Below are 22,445 nucleotides of genomic sequence, written 5' to 3'. Positions count from 1 at the left end.
ACTTTGCAATAATTTTTGTATAAAAAGAAACCCAGAAACAACAACAGATATTTTTCTCTGCATGAGACACTTCGCTTGTTGATGTGTTCAAGGGCATAACCACAGACGTCAATTTGCAGACGTGAAGAACCCCGCGAGCTTAGCGCATTAAATTCTCGGCAAGGGTAATTACGCGCAGCGTAAAGTGTAAGTGGAGCCGAGAGCCCCTCACTCGAGTGGCGCGTGCACTGTTATTGTTTCAACGCTTTTCACGAAACCACCGATTGCAGATTGGGAATTGTGTTCTCTCTGCGGGCTCTCTTGTAATTGAAGCATATTAACTTGAAGGAGCTTGCGCACCTGCGCTGTGAACCTGGAGACTTAAAATGTATTTGAGGCCATGGCTACGAACATCGGTGTGGAGTGATATCAGAACCGGTCATGTGCACTGTTCAGCATGGCATCACGAAACTCCAATCTGGGTCTGAGCGATGCCCTCAGTCAAAATATGTCGTGAAGTTTCTTTTAGGTCAAACCTTAGACATTGTCCTGGTCTCGCGAGTTCTCATCTGGCTAAACGTACGATTCTAATATCCTGGGGGGGAAAAAAAATCTATTTTCTCTCTTTTGTGTGTGTAATTATTCCCATTCTCGCACCCCCGATTAGCACGGTTGCCTATGTACGGTGCGAAAGAAGTTCCACATACACACATATACCCACCGTGAGTCGCGCTAATCGAATTTCGGGGGTTGGGGTCTAGTTGCCTCGGTGTGCGTCGCTCCCATTGGCTGAGCGAACGATGGGGCCGGCTACGCCTCCCGGACCATCTCTCACTCGTAAGCACCATTTAGATATTCAGAGTTCATTTTTTGTTGTAAAATAATTCCCTGGGGCCAAAGAGCGCCATAACTGAATCCGCGTTGTACGGGGGTCGCGCTCAGCGAGGTCTGCCTGTACAAGGTCACTGGTAGTGGCCAAACATCCCAATTCTGAACATGTACCTGCACACTACTCAAATGGGATTATACGCAGCAGCAGCAGCATCGCCTCCTGCTACAAAAACTTAGCAGGACGCTCCCGCAAAGAGCCTTGAGACCGAGTGAGGCTTTCCCGGGGGTAAGCAAGCGTGATAATAAGCAAGTCAAATAATAACCTCCCGTCTCTTTTGTCCAGGGTGGCTCGGCTGGGGCCGGCCACGAGAGCTTTCCCGTGGAGCGCCTGGAGCGCCTGCTGGAGGAGACGCTGACTCGGCACCTGGGGGAGGGGGAGGCTCTCGACGCGGCCGCCTGCGCTCGCCTCGCGCCGCTGCTCAGCGAGGAGATCAAAGGTACAGCGCCCACGGGCGATGGCGAACGTTGCGTGTTATGTGCTGTATGTACGGTATGTGTGTGTGTGTGTTGAACTTCTTTGGCACCGTACGTAGCCAACCGTGCTCGTCGGAGGTGCGGGGGTAGGACAACAGACTGAACACGAAAAGCAGTTCTAGATTACTCTTTGGTTCTTTCGGTAAAGTTACGTAGTTAGAAATAAAATAAAACAAATCACGACGTTTCGATCGCAACACAAGCGGTCGTCGTAATTTGTTTATTTTATTTCTACCCACGTGACTTTACCGAAACAACCAAAGAGTATGGATTCCTGCAGGCACGAAAGCTTCAAATCAAGATTCAGTTCTAGATTATTTAAAAGTTCACAGCTCCAGTGGCTTCTGAATATCGGAAGGAAGAGCGTTCCAGACGGCCACAGAAGCGCATCTGAAAGCGCACGATGAAGTCACCGTCCTTGTTTAATGGCTATCCAAAAGCCGCTGCGAGGGTAACCGGAGTTCGCGTGGTGGTTTACGCTCCTTGACAAGATCAGCAAGGCGTTGTTGTTCATTTGTGGCAAGCGCTCGTGACACATCTTTCACTTTTGCATCCAACTGGTTCGGTGGATCAAAGGGGGACACCGGTGCCACGTCACTGTGTAGATGTGGCATTCAAACAAATTAACTCCAACAATTAACGCTGCCAGATATCCCGGTTGGGCCAAAACAGTCCCAGTTTCTCGAAGGAGGCCCCATTGCCACCCTCAAAAGCGTTTGTGACATTCAGGATCGTGTCGCCGAGTTAAACTTGTCTGGCCCTTGCTCGAGTCAACATACAGGGACAGCTGCCACCGGGGGTACCCTTGGTTGAACTGCAGCAGGGCATTGTGAATGGTCGAGACGAGATGCGCTCTCGCCACGCCGAGGCGTCCAAGCGTTCCAATCGGAGCTCCCCCTCTGCACGCCGCGTCTCCCCCTCCCCCCGCACAGCTCGCGCCAAGGAGCAGACCCCCACGCGCTACAAGCTGATCGTGAGCGTGACGTTGGGCAGCTGGGAGCGCGAGCAGGTGGTGGTGGCCAGCCGCTGCCTCTGGGACCCGGCCGCCGACGCCTTCGCCTCCCACCACTACCGCCGCGGGGCGCGCTTCTGCGTCGCGACCATCTTCGGCGTCTACTACGAGTGATGGCCGCCGGCGCCGTCTCCCTGCCACCCCGGGCTCGAAACGAAATCCCCGTCGCCGCGAACGTCACGTCCGTGGCGTGCGCCGGTGCGTGGGATTTACCGATCGGTGTCCCCCCCCAACCCCTCCCTACTTTGCGCGACATCATCGGCCGTGAATCGCGGTGCCGGCGTGGGAAGGAAGGAGCGCCGGGCGAGCGTCGTCCGGGTCGTTTTGCACGGTGGCAGCGATCGCGCACGGTCGTCCGTGTCTGCGCGTTAATAGGAAGGGTGCGGGGGTTGGCATCGGGGGTGCGCGGTCGAGGCTGACGATGCACTCGTCGCACGTGAGCGATCGGCGGCGTCGCGGACAACGCCGCGCGTGTCAGGGCGGTGAGCCCGCAACATTGTGGAGGGTCTGCGACCGGGTCTCGGGTATCTGTCATCAGACCGAGAGTCTGCTCTGTCATCTTGTTAAAAACACGCACACGCACGTACGTATAAACAAATATGCTCTTTTAGTCTGATCTAACTGCAGGGATAAATAGGAACCTGCAAAATCCAGCACAGGGCGTGAGGGGGTGGAGAGATCAAAATCGGCCACGGTCTCCCCACCGATGATCTCGACACGACGCTCAAGAGGCACTTTTTTAGGGTGGTTCAACTTGCTTAGGCTGAGTTATTAATTTCCGTTGTGAGCGTGGGCGGGAAGGCCAAAGCCTGGCTGCCTCGACTTGTTGGTCATCCCAATAACCACCAGGCCACCGCTCTTCACGCTGTGAAACCAGCACTTGCATCATGATGACAAGATCCATCGATTAAAATCTATCCCTGCGCTTATGTTGCATGGCATAGAAACATTCACAATTCATGAAATTTGCATTTGAATGCAAATGGTAGGTTGAGTTAAGATTGAGGCCAATGACACGAATGAAACAAAACAAACATGACATATCAAGAGAATTGCGTTCTCAAATCGTGACAATTCATCAGATCATGGTGGGGGCTAGGGGCGGGGGAACGGGGGACAGGGTGGAATTATTTACACCCCTGATGCCCACAATGCCAACTCTCCCTGGTGGCTCTGGTCCATTGGTAGCTCTCGGCCAGGGTCTCGTGAGCACTGCCTGACCCCGACTGTGAGCCCATACGGTGATATGCACCGTCCTGGACCCGCTGCTAGATGACGGTTACCTCCTGCACATCTGTGAAAAGAGCTTTATAGCTCATCGGATTCCTTCGGTATAAATGTTCTGATTCTGAAGGTTTTTCAGAGCTCTTGGCACTTGGCCTCTCGGTGGCCGTCAAGAGAATCGAATCGGGCAAAACGAAAGTGGCTTTATTTTCCGTCTGCTCCGCATTGACTTCAAACGTCACCCAACCGGGACATTGCGTGGGACTCCAGAGAGAGGGATGTGTGTTTGTTGAGCTTATTTCGCACCGAACGTAGGCAGCCGTGCTAATCAGAGGTTGGGGGATAGGGCCGAACAACGATGGGCCAAACCCACTCGTGAAAGTTTCCCCACCAGATTTGTGATGTCTACTCCAAAAATAATTCCAATGTACTCGAACCGTATCCAAGTAATTTTTTGTGTAACAAAGCTCAAAAAAATACATGTACCCTAACATGTGAACCCATGGGCTTGCTTTGAACATTTCCAAAAGTGCACAACCAGATCAACGTCACGACGGGCAACTTATACAAAGTGTCAATCAATTATGTTATTATTGAGAAATGTTGGGTTGAGATGGTGGCACAGGGGTTGGCACGCTTTGCCGTGGGTTCGGCTACCCGAGTTTGATTCCTGGTCACAGCTGACATCAGTAGTGGGAGATATTGGAACTGATCCCTGGTTTCCCCTTTCACACATTGGCCAGTGAGGAGAAGACAAACAACCTCCGTGACCGATACAGCATGGGGCGACCTTAGTCCAGCACTGGATTGACATAAGGCTGCGAATTATTCAACTATTCACTACAATTTAGAGCGTTATGACATCGTTTATAAACAGGTGGGACATCTGCCACCAGTGAAGCAGCAGCCAGAACCAACGCACCGCTGCTTAAGAGAGCAGGCTAGATATTCTTCATCATCATCAAAATTTACCGCCCGACACTATTGCGCGAATAACTGAGCTCAGAGGGTCTTGTACTCATCCAGGTATGTTTAAGAGGCTTCCACGAGCTGCACTTACAGGAAACCCACGAGGGTCAAGGCTTCGAGCAGGGGGCATCAAAGGGCGTCACGTGGAGTGTGAGAGTCACTTGAACAATGGGGGCTCTCTCACCCCTCGGCAGTCACCTGGACCCAACGGTCTGCGTCACTCCTGAGAGAGTGTGTAATCTGGTCGCTCAGCTGCCCGTTGCAGGTCGGCCTCACAACTCAACCCGAGCACGCGACGCCTCTTGATCATCTCCAGCGTCTCTCGAGAACAAATATTTTGCTCGCCTCGGACTTTGGCTCTCGGGCAGAGATTTTTTTTGTTCTTCTGAAGTGCCAAACAGGACCTTCAAATACCTTTCGTGGGCCACACATGTACACACACCTCAGACGTGACCGAGCGATTTAAATGAGAAGCAATGTTGTTGCCAGATAGAACATATTCCCCTCTAGTACCCGATTACTGCGCCCAAAGTTATTGCAGTGATGGGTGTCATTTGCAGGCCATTGTAAAGAGGTGCGTCTCATGTGGCTGCGAGCCAAATTCAATGTGCGCACGTTGAAATTATTTTCGCAACATACGCAGCCAACCGTGCTAATCGGAGGTGTGTTGGAAGGACAACAAACTAAACACAAAACGCAGTTCTAAAGAAATTAGTTTTCATTCTAGATTTCAAAGTGCAAAGCTCTAGTGGCTTCCTAATATCGGAAAGAAGAGCGTTCCAGACGGCTGCAAGAGCAGTGCATCTGAAAGGCGTGCGATGCGGTGACCACCGTCTGTGTTTGATGGCTATCTTGGGGCCTAATGTGGACGTGCTCTAAGGTGTGCACTGGCAGGTTTCAGTGCGTCTCGATTGAAGACCTCCGATGTATTTTGAAATATCCTCCACTTAACCCCATCCGACATGAATACAGAAGGTTCAATGTAGATGTCTTATTTATTGGATGTTTAAAGATTTAATGACAGTCGAGCAGTGCTAAGAATATTTTTGGAAATGTGTTCAATCCTCAAAGAGTTGCCACAATAATCATCTGTGGTCAAAGTTACATGAATTCAACCTTCGTCGGGTGCCAGCAATGATCTAGGTGTTCCCAGCAACGGTCTATACAGTTCTCTGTAAAGACGGTTGTTTGTAAGGTTATTCTGTTTTTGATCGAACAGTGCCTTGGGACATTTGTTTTTTTGTGAAAGGCACTGCACAAAATAAAACTAAATCATCGGCATGCAATGATTCACACCACAGAGATTCGACGAATTGCCACAATCCGGGATCATGATTTGATTTAATAATCGAAAATGGTTGTCTTCATTTTTACCATCGTATTTTTTCTTTTAGTATCGTTTGTACAATTTTGGCCACTGGATTCGAATTTTGAATGATTATAATCGCTGGGTGGGTGAATAGTTCCATGCGAGAGTGAACACCGATCACTCGAGTTTCGGCAGTCTTCGGCTAGATTGCGAAACACACAGTGGACTTTCCAACAATAACTCCGGCATTTGCAAGATTGAAAAACTGTCTACCGGTGGACGCTTTGGCTTCATTGAACGGCCTGTCACGTGAGCGCGTTTAAGTTTAACACTCTGGCTTGGCCAGGTAAGTGGCCCCAGTGCCATCACTCATGCGGCAAGCCACAGCTGTCGACCCCATACGGTTTACCCGGTTTCTTGTACAGGGAAATTGAGTTTTCAGGTCCATACGGCGTACAGCCGTTTCAATACGGGCACAAAAATTGTCTGTCTGTTTGTGTTTCTCTCTTGTGATGGGACTTTGTAGGATGAACGTTGAGATATATATGGGGCACGGGGTGACCAATACGGTCTGATGAGGGGTTGACAAGTATGGGCATGTTAACCATGTGTATTGTTTGCCCCATTGTTGTTCAAACATATTTACATGACGATAACTTTATGCAATAGAGTAAAATGCTTAAAATTAAATTATAGTTTCCATTTCGTACCGACACGTGTTTTGCTCGAAGAGGTATTGGAAATGTGTCGGCAGTCATATGCCATCAATGTGAAGACTCCTGTGGATGGTGGCAGTGTTGTAGAGAAATAATAATTTATCCATACTATTTACTAAACAAGTCCAAAAAAATGATTTTGTTTGTATAAAAAAGGATTCGCCTAATGTCAGCGAGTTTGTTTTTTCCCTGTAAAGTTCATATCGTCACGTGCTTTTATAAACTGTATATGTAAGTATATAACCCTGTTTTCACATAATTGTTTGCAATGCAGATAACTACCGTAATTCTGAGCCACACATATAGTCAAACATTACTGACATACATTGATGTATTTTTTAAGAACTTAAACTGGATTGTATATCATATCTGAGTCTTAAAGTATTTTTTCAAGCTCATTCGCAAATACAAATTTAAAAATATTGCATCGACTGTGTTAATCATATTTTAATAAATTCTCAATAATTCTAACTTAATTTTTCTTTTTTTTCTTTTTTACTTGGGTATGCAGCCTCACATTTGTATGAACAATTCTATCCATATTAAATTCGATTTTTTTTTCCTAATTACTAAATTCAACATATTTGATCTCTCACAGCCATATCACCATTTGGTTTGACTGCCGAGTCATGTACAACTCAACACTCGGGCATTAGAGGCGAGATAAGAAGCCATCAATGGGATCCAGAGAAGCGGTTCGTCATGTCAAACGTCCAGAAGCTGTTCCCTTAACACGGGATAATTATGCCTGATGAGATTCCACCCAAAAGGAGCAATCTAAGAGGATAAAGCAAAACAAAACGATGACAATTAGAACCGGAGTTGTGCCACTGAGTGGCGGCTTGCGACAGCCGGGGTGGCAGTGAGGAGGTGTCCAAGGTTGTCTCGTTGCCGCCACGTGTCCTGATGTTGTTGTTGTTGTTGCTGCTGTACCCTGCTGGTGTGGCTGCGTGGCCGTCTTGGGAGTGACGCACGAAGGGACTTGCATGATGCCAGACCGCTGTCTTAAGTAAACTGCCAAGATGCATACCACGGAATGTCGCTCACATTTAAACCGTAGATGTACATGGGGCTTGCTGCAGCGATGTGGGGAGGGGGGTCTTGGGGGGAACACGCGGGGTGGGTAATTACTATAATGTTGACGTGTCCGTTTGGCATTCGGGCAAATAATGCGATTAATTGGAGTTGGCAGAGGTTACAAGAATGGGCAAGTGGAAACTTACGGGAAAAGTCTGATAATAATAGTAATATGTAAATAAATAAGACTGCGAGACCTATAAAGATGATATCATTTTTGTCAAGAGGGCGTGCTCTCTAAGTAGCGGCAATACCAGACAAATTGAAAGAGCATGTGATGGGCAAAAATAAATCAAGGTTAAACGAATGTGAACTCTGCTATGGCTTGTTGACAAGCTCTGAGAAAGTACAAAGCCAGCCAAAGTCGATCGTGCTGCGTCACTGCCCATGTACAATATTGACCTTGAAAACTTGCTGGCTGAAAGCTGGGGTTGTTTTCTCAGGCAACAAATAGCAGCAGTGTTTATAGTGACTGTCACATTTAAAGTAATCATTTAAAGCCCTCGTCGGTCTACTGCTGGATGAAAACCTCCCGACAGCGTGTCGGTCACGGAGGTCGCGAGACCATACTTCACTAAACTGGTCAGTCGTGTGGTGGTATGGTGACCCCAGAACTTTCCACTGATGCTGCCCGTGACGAGGAACTAAACTCAGGTCACGGGGTTTACATCACTCCACCGCCGTAAAGTTTACAACTTAGAGACGTGAAAATATTTATTTTTGGTCCACCAAAAATATAACCAAAGAATGATTGCAACTCGATATGCATACAAAAAAACACACTTTTGCATCGGCCGTGTGCATACGCAGGGCAAATGCGCACGAGGTGAGAAACGAAGGAATCACAGCGACAGGAAACACGACGAGAGCAAACGCGCACACGGTGCGGGGAGCGCTGTTGTCACTCCGCTGCTGGATGAGTCTGCTCGCTGTGCGGGCCGTCTGTGGTTGCTGGAGGCGGCGGAGGGCGCAGATTTTGGATGTTTGCTGCTCTCTCTCTCTCTGCCGCTCTGCACAACAGGAGAGAGAGAATGAGACGAGAGGGCCAGAGAGGGATGCGCGCTGCCGATGTTGGGAATCATCTGAGAAAGGAAAAAACAGAAAAGCACAACAAAGAAACCAGATGGGCCGATTGTGTTTTTGTTTTGGATTCGAGAGGCCGTCAGTGGCACCACGTGCCACCTTCGCCTGTCAAAAGTGACCCCACGTTGCCATCTGGCGACTTCACGTCGATGGCACGAAGACGCGTTCATCGAATTTGGCCGTGTAAAAAAAAAATCTTTAAAAGTGAAGATTCTAAACGTTTTCATCCAAGACTCCCCGCGTCAGCCAATGCTCCAACTCGACCGTTCACTGACCCCCCTTTGTTTTTGTTTAGCAACCGGCACTAAAGACCGTGGCAGCAGCAGCAGCACAAGGAAAGGGAGCAGATTTGAGAACGCGCGCGACCGACCGCCTTATGAACATAGCGAGTCTCGCTTGCGAGAGCTTCGTGTTTGCAATGTCATCAACAGCGGCAGGGGGTTAAATCAACTTTGGCGGCTATAATGTGTTGCCGGGGCTGTGTTGCAAAGCAGCACCTCTCTCTCTCTCTCGAGGAGGAGGAGGTTGCTTGTTTTCGCAAAACTATTTTGTGTGTTTTCGTCGAGGTGTGTGCCAGGATGGGTCAAGGAGCACGATGTACCCAAGGCGCTGATGGCTGTCGAGCACTCAGCCGTCACGAGCGGTATTTTAAGATGGAAGATTCGTGCGTGTCTCAGTCCGCTTGTCCTGGTAAGGGTCGTGGTGGCAGACTCACTCACTACTACACTATACACTACACTATACACTACACTATACACTACTATACACTACACTATACACTACTATACACTATACTACTATACACTACACTATACACTACACTATACTCTACTACGCTACACTATACACTACTATACACTACACTATACACTACGCTATACTCTACACTATACACTACTATACACTATACTACTATACACTACTATACACTACACTATACACTACACTATACTCTACTACGCTACACTATACACTACTATACACTACACTATACACTACGCTATACTCTACACTATACACTACACTATACTCTACTATGCTACACTATACACTACTATACACCACTATACACTACTATACACAGACTGTCGGTCTTCCTAGATAATTCCCAGGCGGCGTTCCCAGGCCAGCCGAGCGACGTCTTCCCGCCAGCAGCAGCAGCAGTATACACTACTATGCACTATACACTACACTATACTCTACACTACACACTATACAGCAGCAGCAGCCCTGGTCCGACCCCACGGGTCTTCTCCCGGTTGTCGTGAACCCACCCACCCACCCCATGTCCGCCCAGCAGCCATGATGATGTTTGTAGAACGAGTTGTAACAGCGTGGGTGTTCGTCGCCTCATTCCGAGACGTCTGATCAGCGTGGAAGAGAAGGCGACGTGTCCTCTACAGCTCCCTCTGGTGCAGGCTCATCTGTCGGCAGTGACCTGAGCAAGGACATGCAGGACTGCACCTTTACTTTGTGTTATGCAGTCGATGCTGAATTCCAATAGGTTTTTTTTATTCAGAGAGTGTTTGTATCAAGAGGTTTATGTTCGTAATAGCTACCACGAGGGAACTGCATTTTTGCAATGTAACTGACATGTATACCAAGAACAAGAATGTTCCCATATTGAAAAAAACCCAAAATCGAATCGTTTGTGTGTGTGCAGTCATTGGTGACCGGGTTGACACGATCCACTCACTCCACTTGAGAACCCGGTCAAATGAGTCGCTTGCCTGGATACGAACTCAGCAACGCAGCGGTGCCAGTTTCAAAGGCCCACACTCTCATCAGCATGTCTGTAGGGTGAACTTCTTTAGCACCGTACGTAGTGTAGCCAACCGTGGCAATGGGAGGTGCGGAATGCACGTGTACGTCATCAATGCTGGCCTTAAGTGGCATTGCGAGTGGTCTCCACGCTGCTGCCGTGTGGTATAAACACGTTAAACGTGGTGTGATCAGTATATGTATACTGCTTTCTAATGGTCGCAATGAAATACTGTTGCACAACGGTGAATCCTACAGGAATCGTAACCATAGCAGCACACAATGTGTTTATTTAACCAGGTCACGTGCTAAAATGAAAATATTTGTAATTTTTTTTGCACTTTGATTTCGCTTTACAATTAATTTATCACATTTAAAACCCATGAATGAAAACAGCAAGGTGTATAACAATGCAAGGTGTATAACAATGCAAGGTGTATAACAATGCAAGGTGTATAACAATGCAAGGTGTATAACAATGCAAGGTGCATAACAATGCAAGGTGTATAACAATGCAAGGTGTGTAACAATGCAAGGGTGTTGGCATGAGCTGTGGTGAACTCGTAAAGGGAAGGAATTAAATACTGCAAACAGAGATGGACAAAAAACGATAACAGGATCGGATATTAGTCTGAAGAAGAGTTGGTGGCATGAATATCTTGCCCATTCCCATTTGGTATGTGCAGGTTTATGCACCAAAATCATACATACACACACATGTACCTACGTCACACACACATGTACCTACTTCACACACACACACACACATGTACCTACATCACCCACACACATGTACCTACATCACACACACACATGTACCTACATCACACACACACGTGTACCTACATCATACACACACATGTACCTACATCACACACACGTGTACCTACATCATACACACATGTACCTACATCATACACACACACACATGTACCTACATCATACACACACACACATGTACCTACATCACACACACATGTACCTACACCACACACACATGTACCTACATCAAACACACACATGTACCTACATCATACACACACACACATGTACCTACATCATACACACACACACATGTACCTACATCACACACACATGTACCTACATCACACACACATGTACCTACATCAAACACACACATGTACCTACATCATACACACACACACATGTACCTACATCTCACACAATCACCCACACACGTACCCACGTACAGAAGCTCTCACAATTACCGCAAATAAAAAGATCAGTGCTGGAGAAGACGTCAGCAAACAGGATTCTCACGCCTGCACTGATTTTATATTTACAAACGATGAATGCTATTTTTCACTTGGTCTTTAAAACAGGGGACATCAGAAGACTTGGACATGGCAAATACATTTTTCTTTTCTCATTCTTTATACCTTATGCTTTATGCTTACCCTTTCTTTATATAAAAACAAGCCACTGAAACTTCGTACTTTTAAAACACAGTCACCATGTTATCACGCGACATTTCCAAACCTTTACACTATAACCCTTCAAATATCGTAGTGTTTTTTTTTCATTTTCGTTTTATCTTAAGAAATGGCTTCATCTTTAGAACATAAAAAAGCATGCTAGGGTTATTAGTTTAATTAATGGCTATTATTTAATTATAATATCAAATGTTCAGTGTCATTAACCGTCTGATACAGTAACTCATGTCTACACATTTATTCAAAATACAGGACGCTTAAAGAATCTTGAAACACCGATGGAAGCTAGACAGCTTGTTTTTCATCAACAGTTCATGGTATTGTTCCACTCCAGAGTAAATAATCCCAGGGTCATCATGGAGAGGCCATTGTGGTGAAGTACAAAGTAGCAATGTCCAGGGTGCTCGACGTACAGACACCCCACTGACGTAGAACGAGCATCACAACTCTCCTCTCGACAAGCGACTGAATGCCGTGAGAGAAGTGACTTTTACAGGAGAGGGTGGGGGGGCGAAAACAGCCGATAATTGTGTTGTTATTGGTGGAATACATTGTCGAGACTTGGAAATTAAAGAGTTGTTCCTTCATGATTTCTCACTTTATTTTTAGTGGGATATCTATAAATGGTATCGCCCAAAATATTCGTGTGGGCTTGATGAAGCGGTGAGAATTTGCAACGGAAGAGCCAATTGAATGACTGTGGTTTAACGTTACGGGGCCGTTCGTTTGATTTTTGTTTTAAACACCGAGCCACGTTCATCACGGACGCGAGGCTTCCATGAAGTTGTCTGCCGAAGCCCACAAGGCTAAGCCCGCGGTTCTACGTTCGAGCAACACTGACCAAAGAACTGTGAATACCAACCGATAGAATCTGTCCACAGTACAAATGTCTCCATTTACAATCATGCCTTTCAAGGAGTGGCACCTGCAGGTGCAGCTTAATGTCTTCATTTGCAATGGTGGGGGAAGGCGAGAAGAGTTTGAATGCATAATAATTGAGACAAATAAAAAGCATTTTAAGAAACAACAGTGACTTGGCTGCAGGTACCACATCGTACACTCATCACCTGCCGTAGGAATGCTTGGGTGTGTTACATCACTACACAAGTTTTTTTTTTGTAAAATTAAATCCTGCATTATACTAGAAACAGTTCAATACAGTGACGACATATCAATCGGCCTTAAAGTTAAATGTCACCATGACCGATGCTGAAACGTGGCCCAAATTCAAGAGCACTGCAATATTGGCAAGCAGATTACGATGAAAGTTACACTGGGGTTGTAGAGCCTCATTTCCATGCGCACACAATTGCGTTATGAAACTCACGATGAATGTGGGCTAAGAGTGCGTGGCATTTTAAAGCATTTACTGTAGTTACCCAACACAAGACGTGTCCTACACATGCCAACAGAAGGAGTCCAGGCAACAGAAAATGTGGACTGTTGCATAAAGCACACGTTAACATTTGTGTAACTCATTGTGTCTTGTTTTGGAGGATAATTATAGATGCCGGTATATATTGACAGAACTTTATTCTGTCTCCACGTTAAAATAAAAGTACATTTTAGTCCACCAGTCTTTTGGCTTCCCAGACCTATATTATCTTGTGGCATTTGCATACCTGTCAACCCCTTATTAGCGCCTATCCTATTACAGACAAATTCAGACTCGATTGGTCACCCCGTGCCCTTATTCATCTATGGACCTGAAAACTCAATTTCCCTGTACAAGAAAACGAGTAAATCGTTTGGGTTGACAGCTTTGCATTTGTACTTGCGTGCCGATGACGAAACCACTACACATCTGGGATGAGAGTCATTCTCTCCACTGTTCACATAGAACCAAAAGCCACTGGCCGATTAGTTCACGAGAACACTGCCCATGCGAGGATGGTAACCTTGGCAAGCCAGCCTCGCCGAGTGCCTGGATCCAGATCCACGGTGGCCACACACAATGGAGAGAAACTAAAAGTTACTCAAGACTCCAACTTCTTTCAGCATTATCACCAACTAAGTTACTCAAGACTCCACCTTCTTTCAGCATTATCACCAACTAAGTTACCCAAGACTCCACCTTCTTTCAGCATTATCACCAACTAAGTTACCCAAGACTCCACCTTCTTTCAGCATTATCACCAACTAAGTTAGCCAAGACTCCACCTTCTTTCAGCATTATCACCAACTAAGTTACCCAAGACTCCACCTTCTTTCAGCATTATCACCAACTAAGTTACCCAAGACTCCACCTTCTTTCAGCATTATCACCAACTAAGTTACCCAAGACTCCACCTTCTTTCAGCATTATCACCAACTAAGTTACCCAAGACTCCACCTTCTTTCAGCATTATCACCAACTAAGTTACCCAAGACTCCACCTTCTTTCAGCATTATCACCAACTAAGTTACCCAAGACTCCACCTTCTTTCAGCATTATCACCAACTAAGTTACCCAAGACTCCACCTTCTTTCAGCATTATCACCAACTAAGTTACCCAAGACTCCACCTTCTTTCAGCATTATCACCAACTATGTTACCCAAGACTCCACCTTCTTTCAGCATTATCACCAACTAAGTTACCCAAGACTCCACCTTCTTTCAGCATTATCACCAACTATGTTACCCAAGACTCCACCTTCTTTCAGCATTATCACCAACTAAGTTACTCAAGACTCCACCTTCTTTCAGCATTATCACCAACTATGTTACCCAAGACTCCACCTTCTTTCAGCATTATCACCAACTATGTTACCCAAGACTCCACCTTCTTTCAGCATTATCACCAACTATGTTACCCAAGACTCCACCTTCTTTCAGCATTATCACCAACTAAGTTACCCAAGACTCCACCTTCTTTCAGCATTATCACCAACTAAGTTACCCAAGACTCCACCTTCTTTCAGCATTATCACCAACTATGTTACCCAAGACTCCACCTTCTTTCAGCATTATCACCAACTATGTTACCCAAGACTCCACCTTCTTTCAGCATTATCACCAACTAAGTTACCCAAGACTCCACCTTCTTTCAGCATTATCACCAACGCGTTTAGGAATTGCGCCTTAGACCGTTGGATGTGCAATGACAGAGGTGGCCTCATCCTGCTCTGAGGGACTTTTAGGAGAATACAACTGAAATAATGTTGTGGTTCTTTGCGATATCTACCCGTGCCTTATCCCCACAGGCATGGACCATGCTGGCAAGAAAGTCATTCTTCGGTATACTCTATTTACCGGATTCCAATGTTCAGATGCTGTAATGAAACGTGATCTTCAGTTTACAAAGGTTTCCATCTGAACATGAGGAAACGGATTTTTTTTCACGATGGTCCAAAGTGCTGTTTAAGAGTTAATTCGGGATCATTGCAATTTATCTTTCAATGTGATGGTGTGTGCGTGGAAATGAGGCTTTTACATTTCCATTTGGGGCAAAAAAAATTGAATAATAAAACGACAGTGCCCAAAAGGGATACTCCGACGGCAAAAACACTTTGTTTATTTTACACTGATCTAACCGGAACCAATAAATAAAACACTCCTTTTGATTAGAATATTAATTTTATATAACATCACATTCACTCCACCCCTTTGTTAAAAAAACCCCACAAATCTTGAGTGCCAATTCAAAACTAATTCTGAAGAGGCTGTGAGACAATTCAATGTAGAGCTGCAACAACGTGCTGAATCACCGTCACATTACAAACACTAGATGTCAGCACTCACGTTGTAGAAAAAAAAACACATCTGGGTTTTCATAGCTCCGTCTCAAATACAACCCAGTTGTAAATCAATGGCCAGGCCACTTTGATTGGATGGCTGCTGCGGCGACGTTATGCGGAGCTCACGACGACGCAATGCGAAACACTGCAGCCCCACGCGGAGGTGCGTGCCGCATGCAGCCATCCGTTAGAATAAAATTGGGAGCCTTTGGCCCATCAAATTTTCGTCACTCACTTTTAAGGTACTCGCCAAAACGTTGACCCAAATCGTGCTCGCCAGAAGAATGATAACCCTCGGGAGCGTTTTTAAATACTGTGCATTAGTACGGTTTGGTGGTGGGGGGGTCCCTATACAAACTTGACGAACGCCTTTCAAAGAGAAGACCCGCAACTCTGACTCCATAGACTCATGTGACAAGCAGATTTGATTGCATTGTCATCATAGGTGGCTCAACCATGAATGTAACACTTTACTCACTTCACTCATTCCAACTGCGCTCGACAAGCCTGTGCTTCTCATGGCCACCAATGACCTTTTGTGAGTTATTAAGTGTTTGGTTTGCAAGATGCGTACTCACACATGACGGAAACACAAAGTGTAAATGTCTCTCCTATGTCGCAGCTCAACATTGCTGTGTTGGGATTCCCACGAACGAATCCACGATTTTGTTTGTCTCCACGTTGCGGTCGAATGCATAGCGCCTCTGGTGGCTGCAGAGGCCACATTAACCCACTGCACAAACCGAATAAAATCTATTCATTACCACGCACAGTGAGAGTGGATCACGGGGATGAGGATCAATTTTCATTGACGAATCTTGCCATCGTTACACCCTCGACTCTGCGGCGAAAGCGCGGTGAGCATACACAAATGAATAAGAAGGCTGTCACCCCCCCATGCACACCAGAGGGCATTGCCCCTCAGCGCTCGTGCCACTGAATGCAATTGCCCTTTGCCCTCCGTGGCTTCTGGGCGCACTGCTGCTGCTGCTGCAGCTGCTGCAGGTCGCCGCCACGAGGTGGCGCTAAGCGCAGTTCGGACAGCCCTGCTCATGTCTTGGTTTCATGCGACGTGTTAAAGACGTGAGCTCGATTAGACAATAACTTAATAAATTACAATTTTGGCAAGCACAATTAAATATAACTACAAACTCAAGTGTGCTGGTGTAATAAAATTATATTAGAAAAATAACGCGTTGTGCTTTTGCCATTGGAGTAAACGACTTTTTCGTAATATTGCTGTGGTTAATCACCATTACCTCATCGATTATTGACAGCGCATAGCAACCAACCTAAAGGCAAGTGGACTGATACCGTTGGTCAGAACAGATGACTGTATTACGAATTATATATTCATAACTGCCATGGAAATTCAATCAGCAAATTAATAAAAATATATATATACCAAGAATTAAACAGACACTAAACAAAACAATTCTAACAATTACAGCATCGTATAACAGCAAATTAATTAATACGTTAAATAACTGAAGTGATTTTATGACTTATCAATGGTAGAAACTATCTTAAATTAGTGATCGTAACTTTAATTTGCATGAAATTCATAGTTTGGTTCGAACCGCTTTCATCGTTTATATTAACCGAGCCGATAATTTATCACCGAAATCAACCGTCAAAAATCTGTCTTTAATACTTTTGAATAAAATGCATATCAGAAATGTTACTATTCCTGAAATCATCATTATCTAGAGTGAGGATATCAGCAAAACGATTCAATGAGAGCGACAAATCAACATCATATGTACACTTTACAAACCACGAACGGACAAAACATTTTGGGGAGAGGATATTGAAGTTGCCGTCGGCGTGACAGCGAGAATTCGACAACCCAGGCTAACGTACTGGCCCGTACAGTGATCGTTGTATAGCGTTCCCATCTTAACTGGGCTTCGATTAACGGCTTGGCATTGTGTTGGTGTGACCTTTTCTTGAAATCTAAGTACCGTAACTGGTTATCGAAACATTTTAACCGCCCCTCACACTCACTTACACAATGCGTGTATACCGTGGAATACCGATGTATGTGTCTACCGTGTAATACCGTGGTATACAGCAGTGCTCCAACTAATCCGTGACCCTATCACACGCGACTACAATTATCCCCGGCAGCTGTAGGGTCCACTAAAACTCTTACTAACCGCGTGTCTATTCATCCTGTTATCCGTGATTTTTTTTTCTCTCCACAAATAAGTGCAGCAAATTCGCGGATAACCTCGCGGATAATAATAGTAGTAGTAGTTGGGGCTTGCGATGTGTGTCTCCCACATCACGGCGGATAAGAGCAGTGCTAATAATGCATTGTTCTAGGGTGGTCAAAACTAGCTATTGTACAATACCGCAAAGAACCGTACAACAGAATATCTGTAATGCTACTCAAGTCACTTCCTACAATACTATGGTAATGTAAAACGTGTGAATCGATGGGGATGGTTAATACCATTCTTTTACAATGTTTTGACAGCTTCAAATATTCAAATATGGTATGCAGTACTGCATATACAGTATACTGCGAATGTCATTAAATTAAAAATAGGCCCTCATAGTTTTCCCTTTGATAAGAGTTGCGGTATCTGAAGTTAGCTCGGCCGCTGTTACAAATATTATTAAAATGCCAGTCGTATACTCGTAAATTCCGGGTGAAATGACCGCGTAATACCACGGCCTGCGTTTCTGGATTTGGTTTGTGGAACCTGCTGTCGGAGAAAAAGTGGCTTCTTCTTAAGTGTGAACAAACTTGCGATATCGACTATTCAATTATCGATCAAAACTATACAACAAAAACATTCAGCAAAGCTCAATTACATAAGTCGACAATGACGCACAATCAACAACTTAGTAACATTTTAAGTGAACTTCCTAAAGCAAGCTATTGCCTATTATCAACAAAAATAAATGATAAGTCCTTCTGCTGTACACAGCTTGGCAGATTTTTGGAACCTTTCACTTGGAACTTAAAACTGTCGCCACATTTCACGGCGCAGCAGCTCAAGGTGCCTACCGACCCACCGCAGAATAACGCAAAGCAGCACCTCGCCCGTGTTTATACCCCCACGTTCCGATGACACTCTCCAGCACTTGCAACAACGTGGACGCAGTATTGCGGTCCACCTTGCCGAAGGTGAACGTACCACAGCAATGTTGTCGTATTTATTTCAAAACCTGGCGTATTGGCCAACCAAAACGTCCTCTCTGCTGCTGGTGAAAATCCCCACCAACTCGAAATTAAATCATGCACACACCGGGACCAGAGTTATTACGGTCGCACCGCTCAACGGCACAAACAACCGGCGACACCTTCTTGGCCAAATTGTGGGCACGAGCAGCACAACACCGGCCTCATCTCGCCAGTGGCCCTACGAGGCGGCCACCTCGGTGGTATGTAAGTCATGGTGGCCGGCCTGGGTGGTGCAGAGGTCAGGGCACTGTGCCTGCACCACCAAGGGCCTGGGTTCGAATCCAAGCCAGATTCTCAACTGTTGTTGCGAGTGGATGGTCTCAGCCCCCTAACTTCAATGACTGCACACAAAATAAACAATATATGAAATGTGTATTTTCACTTGATTTGCCAAAAACAATAAAAATGTCTGGTTGACTATCGTGCAATGAGGGTGGAGGGGGGAGTGCTGCGTCCCTGGTGCTGATCAGAGGTCACTTGACGGGCCCTCTGAAGTCGTTCAGTGATATCACATTCCACGGGACATTCAATGGCTCTGCATGAGTTCCGAACGGACACTAAATCTCATGAAAGGACGCCAAAAGTGAAAATGGAATGAAATAACAAAAACAGATGCCCTATATATATTTATCGCTAAAAATAAATAATATAAACATTATTCTGGATCAAAATCTGCTTGGAAGGTGCGGTCATTTGTCTTGTGGCCAAATTAGGCCGCTGTGCAAGCACATGCCCTCTGCTGCGTGGGGAAATTCCACGTTTACGATGTGCAACCCGATGTACATCTCTTGTCCAGAGTGTGCAGTATTCGATGAGTAACACAACAGAGACTAAGACCTTTAACATCACTGTAGAAATACTGGTCAAATTCAACGTTCGCACTCACACAAAAAAGGCCTCGTGGATTAGACACCATGAGCCATCACGCTCGAGGTAGAGAGGCAATGAAACCTCTCGGAATCAATTGTTGTGATCACAGATTCAGCCCAATGTTCATAAGCACATTTAAAACATGATTAATAAATTAAAAAACTACACAACCCACGTGTTTCGTAATCAAATGCAGGGGTATTTTAAAGGGAAGGGAGCTGCTAATAAAGCTTTGGGATAAACTGCGTGGAAATGGAAACATGTTTTGAGATAGATATAAATTCTTAGCCTCATACATGCACACACACGTATACACACAGAGGTACACGCGCGCACACACACAAATACACACGCACAAATCCACATGTACGTACCAAATGTACACAAAGTACATCTTACGTTCTCCGATACCACAAAGGGAAGAAATTGACGATAACAACATCACACAGTTGTTTACAAACGTTTGGTGAACGTAAAACAACCCGTCGATAGCCGTCCCATCGTTCTTTTTTTTTCCCACGTAAAAAAATGTACAGTGCCAACTACACAGCGTCCCTTGCGCATGAAGGATAACGGAGGACAACAACAGCGCCTGGGTTTGGCTCCCCTCCGTCAAAACCATCTCCGTTACGATTCTGTCCCTTCCCACGTCGGACGATAACGTACACTGCACCCACTTTCTCCCCACGAAAACAACAACAAAAATATATATGTATTTCCTGTTATATACTCCATCGAAGACACGAAGCTGCAAGGCAAATCGTTACTGAAACACTCACGAAAAATAAAAAAACATTTACTCGGATTAAGAACGTTGCGTTAAATGCAGCGAACGAGTTCAGGGTGTTTTTTATTTTGTGTGGTAAAAGTCCCTTCGTTAATCGGGAACGTTTACCCACCTCAAGACTAGAGAGACAAATGCTGCCCACAGAGATGACACGAACACACGCGCTCACTTGAGCGCCTCGCGCACACAGGCCTGTGAACGCCTTGGTCCATAAATTTGTTATCTTCTGCGTGTTGTGTTTTTTTCTCTTTTTCCCGTTTGTGTGTGTATGTATATATATGTAAATCTGTTTTGTTTATTGCATGAAGGTGAAGTCTGCGTGGTCTCCGGGCTCCTTTTCAAATCTCTTCGCCTCCTCCTGCATGCTCTCCTTGATTTTCAAAATAGCAGCCGACTCATTCTGGTCCTGGGCGTTCACAGCAAGGACAGGGGGAGGTGCGGGTCGGCAGAGGGAGCGGACATTTGGACAAAATGTTTTTAATGCCACCGACGAAGTTTGCACCCCGGTATGAACATTCCAATGTTGCCTTTGAAGCGACACGTCAGCCATGATAAGGTACAGGAGGCGTGCGACTCTTCAGCCCCTCATATCTCGATGAATTGTCATGATTCGGGTTTAACATTGTGCTGAATGTAGCACCCCTAGTGGCTGTAGGGTCATGTGACCCCAGAGCATACAACAAAAACACAATTCGAAAAATGATAGATTCTCACACACACACACACGATTCTATGCACGTATCGCGAGCATTAACAAACGATTTTAATCGATGAATCAATGCATTGTCACATAGCTAGCAATTGTTATAGTCGGTGGACTGATTACTGGGACACCGTACGGATTGCCCACGCCCACTGTACCGAGTGTTCGCACGAAGAGGATTACGGTGGGACACTCACTCCGTCGTTCTGAAAGGCGTTGAGGAATCCCGCAGGGATCTCACCCTCTTCCCGTGGCGTCCCGGGCTGGTTGCTGAGGTTGTTTGGCGAGTTCTTTAAAAACAAAGGAAATATGAAAAAAAAACAAGAGATAATTGACAGATGCATCATCTGTTTTCAAGACTAAGATGGCAGAGCCCCACATCGCGCTGTCGAATAACCCGCATGCGTTTAGGTGAAAGGTCAAAGGGGCAGCCCTGCAATTGCTCGCTCATGCCACCGCTGGCAGAAAAGCCTCCGCTACAGTGAACTCTCAAGGGCATTCGTTCTATTCTTTCACATTGACCAAACGTGTTGGAAGAAGTGGGCGTACCCACACTTTACACCATCAAACATGAGCTGCCGATCAGCTAACTGCGGCTTCTTCAGGACCCGGTTCAGGAACTGGGTTCCTGAAGAAGCTCCCAGCACGTGGAGCGAAACGTCGGACATCGTGCCGAACAACGCACGGTAGGACCCATTGGCTCCTGTGTCCAGGTGGTTTGTTTGGCTGTGTCGGGTGGCTGAGGGTGCATTGACGCAACGTGCTGACGTGCTGGTGTAGTGCACGTTCAGTCACTTCAGTCAGGCCTCCCGTCATTACACTGCGCCACGTCGCATGGTTTCGTGTGATTCTTCTGCAGCACCTCCTCCTGCACTTTGAGTGCGTCACACAAGTCCCTACATCACTTTGTGAGAAACCAATAAAAAGAAATGAACGTGTGCACTCGGCCCACCTTGGGAATTCCATCCATTTCACCAGAACCTAACAGCACAAGCAAACAAATAAAATTAGCAGGAACCCTACTGTCAATGTAACAATGCATCGTTTCATCCGTTTATATCGATGTCTCAGGGTCTCTTGATACACACATGTTGTCCTTCCCCCGCACCTCCGATTAGTACGGTTGGCTACGTACGGTGCAGAAGAAGTTCAACATACACACATCGAGCAATGCAGGAACCGATAGAACTGATTTTTTTAAATTGTTTTTCGATTCGTGTTTG

At 45.8% G+C, this 22,445-nt stretch overlaps 2 protein-coding genes across 5 annotated transcripts in view; one reads left to right on the top strand and one right to left on the bottom strand.

The window, feature by feature from the left end:
* Positions 1–892: 892 nt before the first annotated feature.
* Positions 893–6,940, top strand: LOC144941056 (dynein light chain Tctex-type 5-A-like; the record flags this gene model as incomplete). The annotated part of the gene is made up of 3 exons (XM_078867481.1): positions 893–940; positions 1,154–1,307; positions 2,277–6,940. Coding segments are annotated over 3 exons (396 nt in total), but the record flags the coding sequence as incomplete, so codon positions are not given.
* Positions 6,941–15,415: 8,475 nt separating this feature from the next.
* The window catches only part of LOC144941175 (single-stranded DNA-binding protein 2-like), a 154,796-nt gene continuing 147,766 nt past the window's right edge, over positions 15,416–22,445 (bottom strand). For 3 of the 4 annotated variants that reach the window (XM_078867734.1, XM_078867735.1, XM_078867736.1), the window contains 3 exons: positions 22,175–22,203; positions 21,420–21,512; positions 15,416–20,925 (listed from right to left, as the gene is read on the bottom strand). In XM_078867734.1, the coding sequence (XP_078723860.1) occupies positions 20,815–20,925; positions 21,420–21,512; positions 22,175–22,203 (233 nt within the window). In that variant the 3' untranslated portion in view covers positions 15,416–20,814. The remainder of the gene's footprint in view (positions 20,926–21,419; positions 21,513–22,174; positions 22,204–22,445) is intronic. The other variant, XM_078867737.1, reaches the window with a different exon arrangement.

Source organism: Lampetra fluviatilis, chromosome 24 (genome assembly GCF_964198595.1).
Source record: "Lampetra fluviatilis chromosome 24, kcLamFluv1.1, whole genome shotgun sequence".
NCBI lineage: Eukaryota > Metazoa > Chordata > Hyperoartia > Petromyzontiformes > Petromyzontidae > Lampetra > Lampetra fluviatilis.
Note: the sequence above shows the minus strand (reverse complement) of the source record. Positions and strands in the feature narration are given on the sequence as shown.